Source organism: Ylistrum balloti, unplaced genomic scaffold, assembly GCF_031769215.1.
Source record: "Ylistrum balloti isolate Yb309-2 unplaced genomic scaffold, AGI_CSIRO_Ybal_v1 Utg370066, whole genome shotgun sequence".
In the NCBI taxonomy this organism is placed as follows: domain Eukaryota; kingdom Metazoa; phylum Mollusca; class Bivalvia; order Pectinida; family Pectinidae; genus Ylistrum; species Ylistrum balloti.
In genome coordinates this window covers 1,228,870-1,250,503 of record NW_026782111.1, presented here as the reverse complement: position 1 = coordinate 1,250,503, position 21,634 = coordinate 1,228,870, and the positions used below count along the sequence as shown (strand labels likewise).

Sequence of the window (21,634 nt, the reverse complement as noted above, 5' to 3'; positions counted from 1 at the left end):
ACAAAAACAAATTTGTTGTACAATAACATACAGTCAAAAATTGTGTGAAGATTCATCTACTTCTATGATCCATTGAGGTTAAGTCTTAAAAATGTTGACAAGATCTTTTAAACGAGAGATTCAAGAGGCACCCACCATTGTATAATCTTTATAAGCTCTTATAGCAGTTGTCATCTTTCCCCTTCTTTTCTCTTTTTTAGCAACTCCAAAAGTTGAATCAAGGAAACTCAAACTTTTTAAAATTTGACTGTGATCCACCGAGAACTCCTCAAGATATAACAATAACCAATATGTCTGTCATAATACTAGATGACCACATTTTCCACTATCTTCTTTTCCTGATCAGTCTTAAAATCAAAATGCGCAACTAAGCATCTATAGAGGGAGATCCCAAGTATGAAATGTGAGAATGATTTTTCCAGAGCTTCTAAAGATATAGAAGTTACAAACTATAACTATCATAATCCAAGATGACTGCCTGAAGGTCATATCAAGAGTCATTTTTATTCATTCCAAGGATGGACAATGCAATCAAAAGAAATATGAAATTGTTTATGATCCATTGTGTTCTTCTGAAGAAAAAGCGACAACAAATTTCACCTCAGGCAAAATGCAATGTGACTGAATCACCCGCATTAACTCATTTTTTTTCTTTTCCAATAAGTTGCATAAAGTAAAATGCAAAACCAGGGATTTAAATGGGTCTACAAATGAAATTTGAGAAAGATCCATACAGAACTTTCTAAGTAATAGTGATAGCTTACTTCAAAATACGATATGGCCATCTGTCTGCCAATTTAATTTTCTGATGAATACCAAAATCGACAATGTACAACTAGGAGCCAATGAGATCTACAGGTGACATATGAGGAAAAGTTTGTCCATAAAACTACACTTCTCACAAAAAAATGCACTATAAGTTAGCAACAAAAACCATCCAGAACTTTATTTCTACCTGAAAATGGCAAAGGGATTTACTGTAGAAGTTAAACCTCAGCATGCAATTTATCCCGCAAAGTTTGCAATGGAAAACTGTCATGCATTGAGAAAGTAGTTTTGCTTCAGTTGATCTTGCTATTTTGTATTAATGGAAATTAAAAAAGCTAAGTTGTAGTAAAATAGAAAGACAATATTACCCCAGAAAGATCTTTTTCAAGCTATTTTCTTGTTGAATTTGTTATTTTTCCATGCAGGCATATCATGTACATGGTAATAAGTGCTTCATCAGCTTTATCATGACTTCATCTTCAATGACTATTTACCTGGACCCGCTCCTGAGTCATGTACAAAGGTCTACCTTTAGGCCTAATAAGTGAAAACCAAGTCCCACACAAGTCTGCTCCTAAGCGTGACAGTTAGCTAGGATGATAGCCAAGGTGATACTGAGTATACTTACCTAAGCCTTGTGGACAGGTGGTCATTTTTACATATCATTTTTCCTATATGAAAATCCAACTAATTTGGGAAAGTTGACAGGTATGATTACTACCACTGGTGTATTATTGATTATAATTTTACTATGCTATAAACAATACTAAGCTAACATTTATCAAATCTTAAATACTGACATTTTAATGGTATTTTTTTCCAAAACCCACAGGATTTATTTTCATTTCTGGTGAATACCTGTGTAAAAACTGAAGAGTTATCTCCTCCTGGGACTGATTGTCTGAGAATATGTGTAGGTGGCAGTAGAAAACCAATACTGGAATTATCGGCTAGGACAGCTCGCGTGAGGTTTGCTTCTGATGACTTGTTGTCTGCCGTTATTTCTTGGACTCTGATCGCCATAGCAGGTGTCTGAACGATCACAGGTTCATTGGCAACTTGTATTGTGTCCGTCAATATGTCTACAACTTTCTCTACAGAGGACAGCATCTGTAACGTGTTCTCTTTCACCTGAAAATGAGACAGAATAGCATATAGATACACCTCATTGTAATTGCAACAGCTCTTACTGGAATTAACAAAGGGACATAACTCTTTTACACTGTTAACTGCAGCAGTGGGATCTCACAATGTAATGAGATGTGCGCAAGATGTCTGCATGATAGGAAAACTGGACAAAATAAGCTATCGCATATTTGTGTGCATGCTCTGCCGTTCTATCGCACAAATGTATGATTCTACCGCAGTTGATATAAAATTAGATATGCCTTTTAGATAATTATGGTACTGGATTTATCTATTTATAAATATACAAGTGTACAACTAAGTACATTTTCTAATGAAGATATAGATATAGGGGTTGGATATGAAGATCTATCAGATACAAACTGAATAGTTATATAAACTTATAATTTAAAGTGTTTTATGTGGACTAGCACTCAATTACTAAGGTATTCTGCAATAGAGAGGAGACATGTAACAGAAACAATACAGTCACTACCTGACCTTTTCTAACTTTTCCTTCTTTGACGAGTCTGTGATCTGACCAGACGCAGTTGTATTAATTTTCTTAATTGATGTCCCTCTGTCCTTTATAATAGTCAGAAAACTTCCCATTGAGGCCAATAAATTCCTGTTATCAAATATACAACATTTCCAAACATAAAATATCTCATGTTGATTTAGTTGTTACTAATTAATTGTACCTGGAAAAGCATGATATTGTTACTTTCTCATCACAAAAATCAAAACTGGTGCACAAAGTGCACAAGATGGCAGTGAGTCAGACGTTTTGACTGTACTACAACTCTACCTATACCTGGGTGAAAATTGTAATGCATTATCACATCAATTTCACATGTGAGGAAGAAATTCATGGCACTAAATGCCCTTCCTTAATGAAAAACCTTAATTCTTGTTAAAGCTGTACAATTGAAGTACTGCACTATGGGGGAAAAGACATACATCTAAGGTTCAACCTCCAATACTCATTATATCTTACTACTGAAGATGAGTATGTACCATGGCACTGTAGCAAAAGCCATTAAATCTTGCAAAATGTTTCAAAATATCTGAAAAGTTGCAAAGTCTAGAGAGTCTTTATGTCACAATGCATATGCAACACCTGATGCAAGAACTGTGACAGATCATTTATCAGAGTGATTGGAATGAAATTTTAGATTAAATTTACTTCACACCAAAAAGGTGTGAATGTAAAAGACAGAAAATTTACCATATCCAAACAAGTCCATGATCAAATAAGAAATCAGCATCAACAGATCCTTCCACAAAGCAAACCACATCATTGACTTAGGCTGAACAAGTTCTTAAGTCGTGGATTGAGAAAACAACCTTCTTAAGCATTAGTTATCCGATACACTGTAGCCAACTAACTCTAAACAGAGATGAGGGGGCCCATAGATCTTCAAATATCTATCACAAGGTTTTAAACACGTTATAACTGAATAAACTTGAATAGGTCCACCAGTAAACTGTGATCACCTAATGTATGTCTAGAAAATCAATCATTACCTCCTAAAGTATTTTCCAGCATCAGTGTAGTTAAGTACATGAGCTGGACATGTGGAATGTGAATGTGGTGTCATTCAAAAGTAGTTGTACCAACAGTGTACATGGGTTATTTTTGTTAATCTTATTTAGTATTCTATTAAAAGTAATAAATTGGAAATCAATATTGGAAAAGTTACGATTTTGAAAGACAATATCATTTTAATACTGGGGCAATTACACACACCACAAAATGAATATTACATTTTGTTATTCTGGGGTTTGTGCTTCTGGTTAGAAAGTATGGTATTGGAAGGAACTCACAATATCAAAATTAAAATGAGCTTACTTTGATGTAGATCTCGTCTCTAAAGCATCAGTCTTTCCAACATCATCTAATTTTTCTGTTAGATTTCCAAATACTATAACAGTCAACTCCTAAAACGATTGTAGTGACAAAAATCAGGTTATTTCAAACAAATTTATCTAAAATAAATTTAATGTCAACATTTCCTTCTTGGGGAGAAAATGTCTGCCAAATTCTCAGATTTCTGAATAATGGGTATGTAATGCACAAACTCATAGGAAATGTATCATCTGTTATCATTATCAATTCCTAAGTGTTACCAGTAAAATCTACCAACAATTAAGTTCCAAATTCTTTAACAAAATGGCAGACAAACTAAAAAGGAAACAATGTAATTGTGATTGATGTACAAAACAAGAAACACAAAAAATCAAGAAAATAACTTCCCCATTATAAACCCTTAGAAGGAAAATGAATAAAATGAAATTGTATTTTACCCCCAAAGTTGGAAAAGTATTAGTATTTAACCAATTGGCTAAAATACCATCTGAAGGCACTGCTCACACAATTAGGTTATGGGATGGAATAGAAAACTGAAATAACTGTGACATAAATTGCTATCTAAAAATTATAAAAATATTGGCCCCTCTGCCTCACTGATCATGTGTAATAGCATGCTCTACCTCCTGTTTCTCAGTGACCTCCTCCTTCACACTGATCAGAGAGTCCAGTACTTGAGAGACTTGGTTGACTTCATCAAAGTTTGGTTCTATGTCAGCAATCAGTAGCGACTCGGTCAGTGACTCCCTCATCTGACATACAAATGTTTGAAATCATTATTTGAACTACACGGTATATACTATTTTTTTTTTTTTTTTTTTCATTTTATGACAATTTCAAATAAAACTTTTCTATTTCATAAACAAGAGGTTTAACTGGCCTGTATAGCTCATTGTGTATTCTGTCTTTTTGTTATCAAGAGTTACCTGCTCTTGTGAGCAGGTATCAATAGTTATGTCATTGTTTGCGATATTATTTGTTAACCACATGGTTTTCTCATGCAAACTGAATATGGGTAAAGGTTATTTTTTTCTGCAAAAATTATTAAAAGTATTATCTAAAGAACCTATTAGCCAAATGCTATGACTTGATCCCTAATTATTAATTATTCCCCAGAAGAACAGTGGCTTAAGGAACAAAAGGGTTTTGCCGTTTTGCTCACATGGATGCCAAAACAATGAAAACAAAATAAAAACCAGGTGTTCCATAAATTGTATTGGATGTACCAATGCACATTAGAAATGAGATAAAGTACTGGTATTCATGACATTACTAAAAATGATCATCCTTGATGTTTGACATTTTAATCTAACAGTGTGACCTCAAAAAAAAAAGGTTAAGGTTGTTTTGTTCAGGAAACTAACATATACCATCCCATTAAAGTACTTGATTGTAAGTCAGCAGGATAATTGAGGTCTTCTGAAACTTGAGATAATATTCTTACAGAATTCTAACAGTAGCTGATATATAACCCTTGTATAACTGACAGAAAATCAAGCTCATCGAGAAGAATAATTTTCAGAGTATTCTTCAAGTTGGTATCGTCAGTAGAATAAAAAGTTCCTATAACAAACCCAGTAGAAGATTTAAGTGTGAAGTTCTGATGACTATACATTGTCACTTTCACCAGCATGTGTGCAGTCTATAGGCAGAACACACACACAGACCAATGCCTCAACTTTTGATCGCATCATCCTTTATACCTGAAGTTAGTTGTTGTATGAACTTTGCTCTAAAAATGTGAAACTAATATCAAGAAGAACAAGACAAGAAGCAAGAACAAAATCACATCCATAGTGCCAGGAAAACATTGGATCCCCTGATTGGGCATCTCAGAAAGTTAACAACAAATTTTGAGAAAGCTAAGAAAAGATTAAGAGGCAAAACAACACCATGGAATAGAATAAGATAAAAGAAGAGGTAGCCATTCCTTACAACAGAAGCCTGTTGGAAATCACTCTGAGGATTTACAGTGGTCATGGTATTCCAAAGCCATTAAATTTCACAAGACTATTCCAAATATTTGTCCATCCAAAGGAAAAAACACCCAAAAAGAACACTGCAGAATGCCTATACAAAATTGCATGCAAGAACAGGCAGGACATTTGGGTCCTACTTAATGAACGTCAAAAAGATGAGGAATCCCAAGAACTGCCATTGGTAGTTGAGTGAAAATGCGACTGAAGATTCTGATTACCATTGTTTTAATAATTTCAAATGAAATAATATTCTATCGAAAGGAGAAAGAATCAGGATAATTCCATTAATGACATGCCCAAACAGAACTGAGGGAAGCTTAAGAGCAGTACCTCAATGTAAACCGCAATTTGAGCACTATCCAAAAGTAATACTTTATTTTCCCAGCTGAAATTTGCCTTTAATACAATAATAATCCTAAACAATACATACCTGTGCCCTCAAATTTAGTCGCTCTGCAGCTTGTGTTTCATTTGTGTAATTAGCACTTGTTATATCTTCATTGATGACATTGCCTAGGGAACCAATGGTCTGCAATGTCAACTCAGCAGGTTCACCTTGATTAACAAAGTTAACAGTTAACAATCGAGGGTGCCTATGGTCTGCAATGTCAACTCAGCAGGTTCACCTTGATTAACAAAGTTAACAGTTAACAATCTAGGGTGCCTATGGTCTGCAATGTCAACTCAGCAGGTTCACCTTGATGAACAAAGTTAACAGTTAACAATCTAGGGTGCCTATGGTCTGCAATGTCAACTCAGCAGGTTCACCTTGATTAACAAAGTTAACAGTTAACAATCGAGGGTGCCTATGGTCTGCAATGTCAACTCAGCAGGTTCACCTTGATTAACAAAGTTAACAGTTAACAATCGAGGGTGCCTATGGTCTGCAATGTCAACTCAGTGGGTTCACCTTGATTAACAAAGTTAACAGTTAACAATCTAGGGTGCCTAAGGTCTGCAATGTCAACTCAGCAGGTTCACCTTGATGTTAACAGTTAACAATCTAGGGTTAACTGCAATGTCAACTCAGCAGGTTCACCTTGATGAACAAAGTTAACAGTTAACAATCGAGGGTGCCTATGGTCTGCAATGTCAACTCAGCAGGTTCACCTTGATTAACAAAGTTAACAGTTAATGTCAACTCAGCAGGTTCACATTGATTAACAAAGTTAACAGTTAACAATCTAGGGTGCCTAAGGTCTGCAATGTCAACTCAGCGGGTTCACCTTGATTAACAAAGTCAACAGTTAACAATCGAGGGTGCCTATGGTCTGCAATGTCAACTCAGCGGGTTCACCTTGATTGACAAAGTTAACAGTTAACAATCAAGGGTGCCTATGGTCTGCAATGTCAACTCAGCGGGTTCACCTTGATTAACAAAGTTAACAGTTAACAATCGAGGGTGCCTATGGTCTGCAATGTCAACTCAGCAGGTTCACCTTGATTAACAAAGTCAACAGAAAATTTGAAATCAGAGCAATGTTACTGAATCAGTGTCCACTTATATTTACTGTGTGGGGTACTCAGAGAGTTGTCTCACCAGAAGAGCATAAATGATCTTAATTTGGCAGGAATCATTTGAGGCAGTATAGTTATTCTACTTTAAGTTGAAACAACTACAGCGTGAATACCTGTTTCTCCTGAAAGAAAGTTGTCTTGCACAAAATTCAGGACATCTGTGCCCAAAGTATCGAAGGGTAAAACCTGCAAAATTGGAAACAAATATTCCAAATTAATACAATTCATATATATTTCTGTTCATGACAATTAAGAGTGAATGCTCTATAAATGAATGTAACTATCTGCAGGAATTTACGGCACAAAATCCAAATTAGCTTAAGTCTTAAATCATTGGTTTATTTTATTTGACAGTTTGTTTTAGAACCAGAATAGCTGATTTCAACCATACCCATTTAAGAGAAGTAATTAAAATCATATAATATGATGTATTTCTCAACAATGACATGCCAGTTCAATATCTTAATGAAATTGTATGACAACAATAGAAAGTATCTAATACCAGAACCCCCCCCCAAGAAAACCTGTTATACAATGTCATGTATGTATACATTCACATTCTTCCTTCATATCTTATGTCAGTTGTCCTTTAATAAACCAACAGGATAATATATGTATAAAATATTGTCTCAAAGATGGCTGACCGGTGGGCTTATCACATCTATAAAAATAAAATAAAAAATAAAAAAAATATAAAAATCTATTAAAAAAAAAACAGTCGCTTTACTTTGTCTTAAATAGTGGGAGATTGAATTTCCCTTTACAATCCTGTAGGTTACATACATATGCTGTCTGCCTTGAGAGCCATATTATTCGTGCTAGTTTGAGCCCCAGAGAGGTTTGGGTTGAGCAAATCAGACACTTTTCCATACTTTTTATCCTATTTCTTAAGTATGGTAGAAGGCTCATCATGCATGACATTGTCACATACATGGGGATGAAAATTTAAGAGACTGGATATTGGTTTGCCATGCATACAAGATATGCAACAAAAAGGACTAATGAAAAACACTCTTCCACTGCTGGGATTTGAATTAGCAGCACATTAATCCCTAGCCAGACACTCTACCGCTCATTCTGAAATTCCTACAAGCTGAGGTTAGTAACATGCCCTGTACTCTAAACTTGCACACTATTCCCTGCTTCACAATAACAACCAAGATTTGATATCTCCAAGGAAGCACCTCAATCCCAGATAGCTTCTATCCTTGGAGAGGTCAACAGCACCAAATCTGAAATAGGAAGGAGTAATGAAAAATACCCTAATACCATCTGGGTTGGAACTAACAACTCTTGAGTTGACCTTTGATATTTCGTGATTTCCAAATAAAATCATAAGTAATAAAAGTCAAAATATATATGAAAAGATGTGGACCTTCAAACCCAAGAGTCATAACTCATATTTAGGAGTCAAGCACTTGTCTCATGGGCCAGTCTACTGAATGGCTCAAACCTGTAATTTGTTATATACCTGTACAGATAGATTTATTTCTGTGGCAGCTTTGTACATGTCATTAGCCTTAAACACCAGAGAGGCGGTGTTGTTCTCTCCTTGACCTTCACTGAGGTAGAAGAAAGTTGTTGCAGTACTGTTCCCTTTATACAGCAGCAACTCTGAAAAAGTAGGATAACATCTGTATGTTAAGGGTCTTAAATACCCCTAGTTTCCATAGCAAGTCTTCGGTGATATTGGTGTGTTGTACACATTTAGGAACTAGAAATAGGACTTAACAACCTTCACTTCTGTGCAAAACTGATCAGGTGTAGAACTTGATCAAACAGGACACAATGCCATAGACAGAGAAGGGAACCTGACCTATATTCTTGTCCCTGTAAATTCTGAGATTATAAAAATCTATGCAACAAATCGAAGTTAACGTGAAATGAAGACTTCTCAACATCTCAGAACAGTTAGCCTCTAAAACTACTGTGATCTAGATGTCGTCCAACGGTTACGACCACTACGCGCTATCATCAGTTTTAGTAAAGGCACAGTTTAAAGTATACAGCCCTAATTTATACAAACTGTGACTAGGTAGCCAGGAAAACTAAATACTTAAAGTCTAATCGAGCATTTTCTAGAAGGACAAGCATGTATGCAGCATATCCCACTTTACCTGTTTGTCCTTTGTAATATAGATAGTACATCAATGGAGGATCCAAATCTGAAAAATCACCACAGATCACAGAGAAGTTTGTCACCAGAGCATATCCACTCTCTGGACTGACCACGCATCCAGAGGAACTGACAGGAGACTGGTTGATATTTTCTGTGTACTCAGCTAGAGATGGGTATACCTGTCACAATAAATGTTAAACAAAACACTTTATCGATTCCTAGACGTATTACGGTACCATATCGATACTTTTCCTTTTTATAAAAGATAAACTACATCTCCATGTTAAACTTTGACATTTACCAGGAAATTTTCGACCCTGTTTAGTTTTCACCCTTTTTCAATGAACAGGAAGGGCAAATTTAAGATAGAGGCAAAAATTTGCTTTAATTTTCTAAATTAGTTACTTTTTTTGGCTTGAAGGCATATATAGACTATAATTTTGAAGACTGTAATTGTTTATACGTGTAATTAAATTTGAAAGACACATCTTGGACATCCTGTTCTTTATAAACTTTTTGTCAGGTGATAGTTTTGCTCATATGCACAACATATTTAAAATGAAACTCATAAATCTCCTTTTCTTCAAAGAAAAAAAAAACATTTTAAATCTAAATTTTCAGTTGAAATATACAAATTTATCATTTAACTGAAAATTTGATGCGCACATTACACCAAATACAATGACAAACTATCGAGTGTCAACAGATTAACATGGGGAGTGTTATTGGATTAGCTACATAAAAAACTTTAAGATATTGTTATGGCTTAAAGTTGGCATGATCAAAGCAATCAAGGTAAAAACACACCTGATTGGCAACTTTGTATTTGCCCAATTATCATAACTTACAAACATTATAAAAATAAAGCAACCAAACACACATCACATTGTTTTTCTAAAGAATATTGATGTATTGAGTTATAGGGTAATTATAATATACTTGGTATCAAATTTGAATTAACATTCTGGACATACATGTTGACAGTACACTGTTATTATTTTAATCAGGGTTGATGTACTTATCAATGCTAATGAATAAATAAATGGATAAAGAAAGAAATGAAGATAAACAAATAAATAAATAGATAAATTAATTAATTACTTAAACAAGGGTCGTCAGAGATAGGTTATGCCACCGACTGGGACAAAATTTATTTGAAATAATAATGGGCAATATGAGAGTTGTGATTCTTGTGCACTGCTCTCCTACCCATTGAGATCTGTCTATCTAGGAAGTTCCATGTTAATACTTCTTATAGTTTTAATGTAATGCTGCGAACAAAATTTAAGTATGGAAAATAACAAAGGGCATTAACTCCTAAATGATGCAAAAAAAGAGTGATGGTTCTTGTGCACTGCACTTCTCCTTGTTGAGATTTATCTACCTATGAAGTTTCATGTTGATACCTCTTATAGTTTTAGTGTAATGCTCCAAGCACCATTTACTGCTGTATTATGTATCACCATCTTAACTTACCTGCACTGTGACATTGTACGTTACAGAGCCGTTTAATACGTCCATGACTTCTACTGCGATGTCAGGATAGTAATCTGTAGTGCTGATACCACCAGGCAAGTTAACATCAAAGAAACTGCCAGAGCTTCCTTTTTCCATCACTAAAACATCACATAATCTTAATAATAACGTGGACAAAATGAGGCCTTAATGGCAGATTGGACTTTTTTAGGGCTTTTTGTGGCATATCATGGGACCCATTCACAACAGAAATTAATAACTATGTAAGCCGAATTCACAAAATTTGTAATTAACTCTTGAAAATTTCCATCTCAATGTTCTTCCAAAATGAAGCAAAAATTTCACATCTCCAATCAGCGAAAAAAAAACTGTGGAAGAACAAAAGGCCCAATTAGCTGTATTGGAAATAGGTCAAACATCATATCTCCTGTATTGTAGAAGAATAAAACTCTTCCTCATGTGACGTTCAGTATAAAGTAACCAACCTGTACCATTTGTGACCAGTGTGTATGTTAACAGAGTGTCGCTGTCATAGAATCCAGTACAACTGATGGTAAATGTGGAGATATCGGAGAATCCTCGGGCTGGATTACAATCACAAGACCCCATTACAGGCAAGTCATTGGCGTTCACATTCAACAGCTGGGAAGAGCCAAGCAAATCAAAGTCATCCGTAACTTTTACTTTAACTGTAAAAATAACAGAATCTAAAAATAACACAGAATCTTAAAATAACACAGAATCTAAAAATAACAAACATGAAGGGTATACTGTACATAGTAGAGGAAATATTTGCCAAGGTTTAATATTAATTTGATCACCCTCAGGTAAAAATCATTAATTTTCAAACATTGTTAGCACTGTCCTAAAAAACTGCACACACAATTTCTGCTGTGATATCATTTGCTCACCTTTTATTTTCACCCCAAATGGTAAGAGGTGAAATGGGTGAAAATTAAACTACAGCAAAAGATCCCCTATATACAAAACAACAGTTTTATTAACCTGTTGACAATCTTTCAAAATTAGATAAACAAATCATTTTGTTAGATATGCTGTAATTTGTAAACAATTGTCAGATGTATTATGATCATAGTACGGAAAAGATTTAAATTCTAACAGGCTGACTTTCTGTTTCACTTACAGAGAGCTTTTTCAATGGTCACCCTCCAATCTTGGTCACTGGTATGGATAATATTTTACATCTATCTTAATACATAAGTAAAAATATTTGCATTTAATGTGCAGTATATTTCTGTGATATACTAAAGTGTTTTTACAACCTGAATATTAAAGATGTTTCTATATAAATCAGAAGAATATCAGAAAGAGTTTGAGATCTAACAGTATTTCTCAAGTCATTTGTCAAAATCCAAGATGGCCTCATATCAGCCATTTTGTTTAAATGTATGTAATCAGTCTAAATATCAAAGGGTACAACTCGGGACCACTTAGGAAAGCCTTTAACAGACAAAATATGATATAGATCCCTCCGGTACTTCACATCAAATAATGACAGAAAAATCTAATTGTGAAAATGCATGTCACGGTCGCATATGGGTATCACTCTATGCACCCCTCCCCTCCATAAGATGGCAGAATAATGGAATGGAATAATGTAAAAGTGGTGATTCTTACAGTCAACATGAATGCTGTAAGTGGTGTCGAAGTGTATCAGGTTGCCTTCCACTAGTAAATAATTGGTAGTGTTTAACACTTGGTGGATGAGGTCACTGCCCCTGTACACAGTCCAGGCAATGTCCATTGTTGACCATGGATGGAAATACTTTGGGTTCTGACTCTGATACAATGATAACTCCCAGTTTACTCCAGGCACCTTTTTATTCCAACAGTTACTCAGACACCTGTCAAACACAAATCAAAAACATATCTCATTTAGACAAGACTTTGTTCCTCAGTAGGACATATCTATCAATTCCCTGGTTAATCACTTGATTTGATCCAAAATCTTTACCAAATGGTTTATATGCGACTCCTCATTTAATACTAGTAACTGCTTTTGTCTCGTCATATCCTCATAGACTAATTACCCAAATTGATAATTAGAAACTGGACCTTCACCTCTGACCTAAGCCTTTAATCGGGTACTTAGGGAAATGTCATTCTGATCGGCTGTGCTTAGTAATATGTTGTCACAATTCATGGCAAAATTGAAGGTTCCATGTGTGACACCTCATGGATAAAATGAGAAGAATAGTTTTTCCTTTATAATCTTCAAACGATTGCATCATTCTGTGATTGTTCAAGTTTTTTGCTCCTGAAACCCATTCTAAACCAAGCAAATACTTTGATAATGGTGCTGCTGCTGCTGAAGAAGAAGAAGAAGAAGAAGAAGAAGAAGAAGAAGAAGAAGAAGAAGAAGAAGAAGAAGAAGAAGAAGAAGATAGCACATACCCACTTGGGGTTAAATGTCACCTTGTTATATGTAAAAACTATCTTAATATATTGCTTGACTAAGAAGGAATTTTGATTACCTCAATCTATAGTAACTCAGGGATCCTTGGTTTGATCCCTTGAGTTGATATTGAAATAAGTAATGACCTCTATTACATTGATAAATCAGAAGGAAATATTACATCATTTCTAACTGTGGATGCATATCGTTCTTGATGACGACCTGGCGCCTGGCCTTTCCGCTGAGTCTTTCTGGGGTGCTCACAGTCACCTCAAACATGTAGCTGCTGTTTATCTGTAGAGACTGGCTGTTAAGTGTTACAACAGCACCTAAACAAATACACTAATTCATTCAATTTAACTTCAATTATTGACGTTATACAAAATTCCTTATGGCAGAAAAAATATGCTAGAAGATAGAAAATTTACTGGAAAATGCCATGATTAATCTTTTAAGATGTTTAATTCTTTCAATTACAATTGAAACTTGGAACTATGAAAGTGTGTACTTGCATGCAAGCTTTTATCACAAACATGGATTATTAAAGGGAAAAGGAATGAGTTCTGATACTTTCGGGACAATTTTTTTTCCAATACTACAGGAACTTTTACTTTGAATTCTGAGGTTAAAAAGAGTGTCAAAAACAAATCTCAAAATGGGAGAAAGAACAAAATGTAAAAATTCCTAACAAAATCATCTATATGGTTTATGTCTCCTTTGTGCAGCTCATATACACACAATCTTCTGAACCCGAAGCTGTATAAAAAATTTTTTTACATGGTAAATGGGATGGCACCATCCAGACTTTTTGACAATCTGCTAATTAAACTACACTGTAACATTATTTTTGGAATGCTAGATCGATAAGAAATGATAGATAGGTCTTGATATTTGATATTGAATCTGCAGAAAAAAGCCCTGTCAGAGTATGGCTATAAAAGACATATTGATCACACGTTGCCTAAAGGATGGCATGGTTGAGCTTAAGTAAAGCATCTCTTTATAGGTTACAGTATATACAGTGGAACCCACTTAATGTCACATCTGTTATGTCACTTTCCAGTTAATATCACATTTACTTGAAACACTTATTTTTTCCTACATATTCTGTGTCTACCAACATCTGATAACATCACTTATTTTCATGTGGGCAATGCTTAATATCAGGTTTTTTTTCACTTTATTTGTCAGAATTTTTTGCTCATGCCATTTATAAAGATGAGATCTCCTGTGCCAATTCTAGGCAACTCTTACTTGAAAACTGATACACCTTAGTGTAAGTATTTCAATGTAAGAACCCTTAAACATATTGAATTTCTTTACTTGTATGAGGCATGGTGATATTGTCGCTTGCAATATTTATGCCTACAATGGAACAAGGAAGCACATCATCCATCACACAGGTCCACACAAACCTAGAATGGAAATTAAATACCTATATTTAACATACACATTGTTATGTACATTTACCTGACAAGCAAGGACATAACAAAATTAACCAAGGGGCAGTAAACATCTGAGTAGACATAGTGCTACAAGGCAACAAAGAAAGGAGGATGACGAGAGAAATAAAACAAACAGGTAAAGAAGCTCTAGTGCAAGGTTTTCATACAAGAAAGACCACATGTAATGTCTCCAAGCAAGAAAGGCCTCGTACCAGTTTCTAGGCAAGAAAGTCCTTATGTAAAGTCTCTGGGCAAAGAAAGCCTAATTCCAGGTCTCCAGGCAAGAAAGACTTCATACAATTTCTTCAAACAAGAAAGACCAGCCATACAATTTCCTCATACAAGAAAGATTTAGTACAATTTCTACATACAAGAAAGACCTGATACAATTTCTCCTTAAAAAAGGACCTCTACCATTTTCTTTGGGCAAAAAAGACTTCATATAATTTCTACCTGTGACAAAGACCTGATATAATTTCTCCTGACACGAAACATCTGGTATAATTTCTCCTGTTATGAAAGACCTGATACAATTTCTCCTGGTAAGAAACATCTCATACAATGTTTTAACTACTCTAGAAAGAAAATTACCAAACTAGTTGATGTCAGTGTAATAAATTTGAGCTTTTGCCACAGAAGTCAATACATGAATATTAAATAAGACATTTTATAAACAACTGAGAAAGTGAAACTTACAGCACAATTCAATGTTGTATGTGTTCATTCATTTTTTGGTCCATTTTTAAAGATGCTTAAAATCAACAATGAAATTTTAACATCCAACCTACAATAAATCTGTGAGCCCAAAACTGTGAACATTGATTAAAATAAGGACATTCATATAGCATTGCTAACTTGTAAATCAAAATGAAATAGATTTTGGTGGGCTTATTACCAGACATGGGCTTATTACTGAATATACAACAGATTGTTTCTCAAATTTTTCATTTTTTTCACTTACTGGAAATTTGCAACTGTCAAAGTTCCTTCAGGATCAGAGGAAAAGCTAGCATCAAGCACCAGTGGTTGATTATAACGCTGGTTTGAGTTGAATACAGGGCCCATTGAGGCTATCAATCTGTTCTTTGTGATCTCAATGTAGCCCTGAAACATCAGGTCACAACAGCAATGTTTAAAAGGGTTTAATAAATCAGGATGCAATTCAAAGACCCTATACAGACTCTTGGTATTAATGAATAAAGTGAATTATTGTTTGTTTGAATAAATATCTTTTATTTCTAACATACACTGCTTATTACATATTTCTCTGCAACAGAATACTACTGAAATTTTCTGTAATTAACAGGAATGCTTGTTTATATGTAGTATACTGTAACTCTCATATCCTTTTCCCACTGTGACATATGGTTTTTATGGCCTTGATTGTTAATAGGATGTAAAACAGCTATAAATCAATGCACTGTGGTTAGAACTGCACTTGTTGACCCCACTTTATAATCATCAGAGGTGACTAAATTTAGAATGTAATATATATTTAGACAACAATTTTTTCATTGCCTCCATGACACTCAGACTCACTTCTAACTGACCTTTATTTCAGCATAATCTGCACTCCCAGGACAAGTTTTTCCAACTAATGCTAATCACTCTTGTAGGCTCAGATTGAAGTCTGCAAGGGAGGAGACCTGAGTACCCAGGGAAACCCAATTGTTCTAGCAGGTGATCCCATACCTATTCAAATCCATTCTGGGTAATGAGCCGCAGATGGCTAAGTGAATGACGAGTGCATTAGCACAGTGCCACCCTATCACCAAGGACTGCTTTGAAGTTCTGTCCCATGGTTGTGACAAACTATAATCTATAAAAATGGTAGTTCCTACTCCCTGCCTGATCTAGTGGTAATGACTTGGCTGTCTGTTGTCAGTAGAGTGTAACTGAGTGCCCTATTGGGGATCTTCAGCATTTATTCTTTAGTGCAAGTCTGTGTAAGATGCACTGTAAAATCTGTGTGACGGTTCCCTGGGTTTACAAATACAATGTATGTTAGTAGTTTACACAATACAATATACCTGTATATACTTACATTCAATGTTCGGGAGAAAAATATCTTTGTTCCATCGATTATTATTTCATTATTGGTCTGAACGTTGATGATGTAAAATCCAATCGGCAAGAAGTTTTCGCTTAGCCTCAAATCAGGGTTCCATGTTTGAATCCCAGACGAAGAGACGATGGTGACTTTAGTATATCCTTCCAGCCAACATGAGTCTACGCGATGATATCTTACTGACCAGGCATGTGAACATACCTCCAAAGTAATACAGGTAAACATTAAACAAAGAAAATCTATTTTTATGTCATTATAGATAAAGTCATATGAAATATAGCAATTATGGTTAAGTAGGTTCATATACAAAACATTGCGATGTTTATACACTGGTAATTATCCTCCTATGTACAAAGGCATGTTGACAACAAAACCACCTGTTTAATGGACAACCTGAAACAAACTGAGGACTAATCCAAAAATGAACAATGTATAATGGAGGAGGGCAGAGAGAGGAGGATGGTGATTAAGATAATTATCCATAACCCTACGTCCAAATCAAAGAAGAAATATACAAAGGATGAAATTCTCGAATACCTTTGTCAAGTTTGGTGTTAAGGTCTTCCAACAGACTATTGGCATGCCTATGGGAACTCACTGTGTCTCTCTAATGGCTGACTTGTTTTTTTTTCATATGTGGCTGAATTTATCAAAGAGCTTATCAAGATAGGCCCCAAAGACCTTGCAAATTCATTTTATTTCACTTTCAGGTATATTGATAACTTGTCTTTAAATAACAAGAAATTTATTGACCATATCCATCATATACACATACCCACAATAGAAATCAAGTGCACAACAGACCCTCCTACATCAGCTGCTCATCTCAATCTATTCCTATAACCAAATGGACAGCTTTCCATCAAGCTGTATGATAAGTGTGATGACTTCAATTTCCCTGTTGTGAATTTCCCATTTCTGAATAGCAACACCCCTGCATCGCCAATGTATGGTGTTTACATGCCACAATTGATTTGATATTCAAGGGCCTTTACCCATTATCATGATTTTCATGCAGGAAATCATCAACTGATGGACAAACTTGCAAGACAGGTTTCAAAAGATGCAGGTTTATGAAAATTATAGGGAAGTTATAGTCGTCGTAGTGATCTCATTGTGAAATATTTTATTTCTTTGTGTAATATAATGCTGGCCATGTTTGATGGTTCTGTTGTTGTATACCTTGTTCTCATTTGAGAATGTAACATCACTTACTTGCAGGATTGACCATGGTGGATGTCATCAATGAAGCAGAAGATGCTGACTCTTCCAGAACACCTGGTCTTATTATCCCTGTGATTTTCCAGGTGTCTCTGGAGTAAATCTTCTTTTGTTCAAATTTTGCCCTAGTTTTATTGATTTCAGGTTTGGATTATGATTATGTTGACGAGTTGACATGAATTATACGGCGTATAGGTACTAGCAGTTTCATAAGCAAGATTTTACCACAAAATAAAGTGGTAATGAGCCCCACCAAAAAAGATGATTTTACAGTAACTTATTTCAGGACATATGCTTTGATGATTAAGAGTATACCTATGAAAATATCCCAAAATAGCTCCCCAACAAAATATAACAATTTTGCTGTGGCTGAACTTCTTACCAATTCAGTGACAGTGCCATAAGTACCAAGGCAATCATCGTCAAGATTCCAATTGATATAGTATTGGGTCATGAAGCTTCGCTCAGCTTGGAAAGGTGTTAAAATATCAGTAGTAGTATTTTCTATCGATGCATTTTGAAAGCAGTCAAGGATAAGCTGATGTTGCTGAGGGTTGAAGGTAAGATTGTAATAGCTGATGACGCCCAGGTTGTCCAAAGTTAGGTTAACTTCTGTTGTTTGTAGCGAGAACATATGACGAATCTCATGCTTGTGGGAGAAGCCAGTTACATTCAATGTAATTCCATGGTATACTTGAATTTCTGGGGATTCTTCTGGTATCTCATGCCAACCACTGGTTAAGTTACAAGGCTCTCCATCAATAAAATGTATGTAAACTTTTGAATGCACTGGGTCAAAGTTTTGCACCATGACTATTAACGGAAGCTCTCGTTCAACAGTTACATCCAAGCTAGCTACTCTAAGAACTATTTCATTTTCTGTAAGAAAAATTAAATAGTCTCAATACACTTTGTATATATTTAATACCAGGGATCAATAGAGACATATCTTACTACAGGAAAAGGGTAGTGTTCCCCAAGTGGCATGTTTTCTGTTCTGAATATAAGAAAAAAATTCCAATCAAGAAAATATACTGAAAACATGGAAATTTCCCCAAAATCAGAGCTGATTAATTCTACACAACACAGTTTTGAATCATGCTATCAAGAAAAAGAAATATCAGTCTAACCTCAACCTTGTCATATTTTGATTATGTAATCTTCATGTGTGTCATATATTTCATCTCCATATAATCCCTCTTTTAAATTCTGGCAAAAAGAACTGTCAGAAATTTCTCCATTTCTCATAATTGGTAAAAAAATTCCCCTTTTCGCCCAAATTCTATATTTACTATATCTGTAACAACCAATGAACACATCATTCGTTTGGAAAAAGTTTCATGAAAAAAGACACTTCCAAAGTCTGTGTTAATTAAAAGACAGCTCACTGAGCGAAATAAACAAAACTGTTTCAGTATTCAAGATCATAAGATGATGATGTCAACAAAAAACAAGCGTACTGAGTATTGCAATGTCCTCTACACCATCCCACAAGTGACTTTAACCCAACAACCCTGAAACTCAAACTTGTCCGATATACTTTGTCACGAGGTTTACAAGATATTTTTCTTTTTATTTTAATAGTGGTCAAGAGTGATCTTTGAACTTTAACACTAAATACAAGACCACCAAACTCTAATAAGGTCTAGAGGTAATGATAGAAAATTAGTAATATTACAGTTATAATATAAACTAATTCTGTCAGATGTTCAGAGATATCAAGCTAGTATACACATGCTTTACATACACACTCAGTTGGTGATTAGACCTCGTACAGAAGTACAGTGGTCAGTGACAACAGCAGTCCATACTTGTCACAGGTCTGTCCATTGTAACCCAGTACAGAAGTACAGTGGTCAGTGACGACAGTAGTCCATACTTGTCACAGGTCTGTCCATTGTAACCCTGTACAGAAGTACAGTGGTCAGTGACGACAGTAGTCCATACTTGTCACAGGTCTGTCCATTGTAACCAAGTACAGAAGTACAGTGGTCAGTGACAACAGTAGTCCATACTTGTCACAGGTCTGTCCATTGTAACCCTGTACAGAAGTACAGTGGTCAGTGACAAGAGCAGTCCATACTTGTCACAGGTCTGTCCATTGTAACCCTGTACAGAAGTACAGTGGTCAGTGACAAGAGCAGTCCATACTTGTCACAGGTCTGTCCATTGTAACCCTGTACAGAAGTACAGTGGTCAGTGACGATAGTAGTCCATATTTGTCCCAGGTCTGTCCATTGTAACCATGTACATTAGTACAGTGGTCAGTGACAACAGTAGTACATACTTGTCACAGGTCTGTCCATTGTAACCCAGTACAGAAGTACAGTGGTCAGTGACAACAGTAGTCCATACTTGTCACAGGTCTGTCCATTGTAACCCATTGTACAGAAGTACAGTGGTCAGTGACAGTGTCACAGGTCTGTCCAGTAACCCTGACAGAAGTACAGTGGTCAGTGACAACAGTAGTCCATACTTGTCACTTGTCACAGGTCTGTCCATTGTAACCCTGTACAGAAGTACAGTGGTCAGTGACGACAGTAGTCCATACTTGTCACAGGTCTGTCCATTGTAACCAAGTACAGAAGTACAGTGGTCAGTGACAACAGTAGTCCATACTTGTCACAGGTCTGTCCATTGTAACCAAGTACAGAAGTACAGTGGTCAGTGACGACAGTAGTCCATACTTGTCACAGGTCTGTCCATTGTAACCCTGTACAGAAGTACAGTGGTCAGTGACAAGAGCAGTCCATACTTGTCACAGGTCTGTCCATTGTAACCCTGTACAGAAGTACAGTGGTCAGTGACAAGAGCAGTATACTTGTCACAGGTCTGTCCATTGTCACAGAAGTACAGTGGTCAGTGACGATGGTCTGTCCATTGTAACCATGTACATTAGTACAGTGGTCAGTGACAACAGTAGGTCACAGTGACAACAGTAGTCCATACTTGTCACAGGTCTGTCCATTGTAACCAAGTACAGAAGTACAGTGGTCAGTGACGTACTGGTCTGTCCATTGTAACCCTGTACAGAAGTACAGTGGTCAGTGACAAGAGCAGTCCATACTTGTCACAGGTCTGTCCATTGTAACCCTGTACAGAAGTACAGTGGTCAGTGACAACAGTAGTCCATACTTGTCACAGGTCTGTCCATTGTAACCCTGACAGAAGTACAGTGGTCAGTAACAGTAGTCCATATTTGTCCCAGGTCTGTCCATTGTAACCATGTACATTAGTACAGTGGTCAGTGACAACAGTAGTACATACTTGTCACAGGTCTGTCCATTGTAACACTGTACAGAAGTACAGTGGTCAGTGATAGTTTATACTCACTCTTGTCACAAAACTTTCCATTGTAACCCAGTACACAACCTGAGCTACAGATGCCAGTTATGTGATTGCAGTTTCCTCCACTACAACCAGGCTCACAGGATTCTCCACAATTGTCACCCCAGGTCCCTGCCGAACACACTACAACACAAAAGAATTCAACTTACCAAAAGTTATCAGTAAAAGTCACTTGATCAGAATTTACACATTTAACAAAAATTGAATCCCTCCATCCCACCCACCCATACATTTTAAATTTCATGTTTTTATGTTACATGTGCTAATCATTTAAAGGGCCT

General features: G+C 35.8%; 1 protein-coding gene across 1 annotated transcript in view; it reads right to left on the bottom strand.

Annotated features, from left to right (window-relative positions):
* The window catches only part of LOC132549594 (polycystin-1-like protein 2), a 48,267-nt gene that overhangs the window by 14,024 nt on the left and 12,609 nt on the right, over positions 1-21,634 (bottom strand). Inside the window, exons 4-19 of the mRNA XM_060213534.1 lie at positions 21,339-21,476; positions 18,388-18,884; positions 15,678-15,820; positions 14,595-14,686; positions 13,453-13,600; positions 12,494-12,720; positions 11,341-11,544; positions 10,856-10,995; positions 9,378-9,558; positions 8,732-8,874; positions 7,374-7,446; positions 6,173-6,342; positions 4,387-4,515; positions 3,746-3,834; positions 2,395-2,521; positions 1,627-1,899 (exon numbers count right to left, since the gene is read on the bottom strand). Coding sequence (XP_060069517.1) covers positions 1,627-1,899; positions 2,395-2,521; positions 3,746-3,834; positions 4,387-4,515; positions 6,173-6,342; positions 7,374-7,446; positions 8,732-8,874; positions 9,378-9,558; positions 10,856-10,995; positions 11,341-11,544; positions 12,494-12,720; positions 13,453-13,600; positions 14,595-14,686; positions 15,678-15,820; positions 18,388-18,884; positions 21,339-21,476 — 2,774 coding nt within the window. The remainder of the gene's footprint in view (positions 1-1,626; positions 1,900-2,394; positions 2,522-3,745; positions 3,835-4,386; positions 4,516-6,172; positions 6,343-7,373; positions 7,447-8,731; positions 8,875-9,377; positions 9,559-10,855; positions 10,996-11,340; positions 11,545-12,493; positions 12,721-13,452; positions 13,601-14,594; positions 14,687-15,677; positions 15,821-18,387; positions 18,885-21,338; positions 21,477-21,634) is intronic.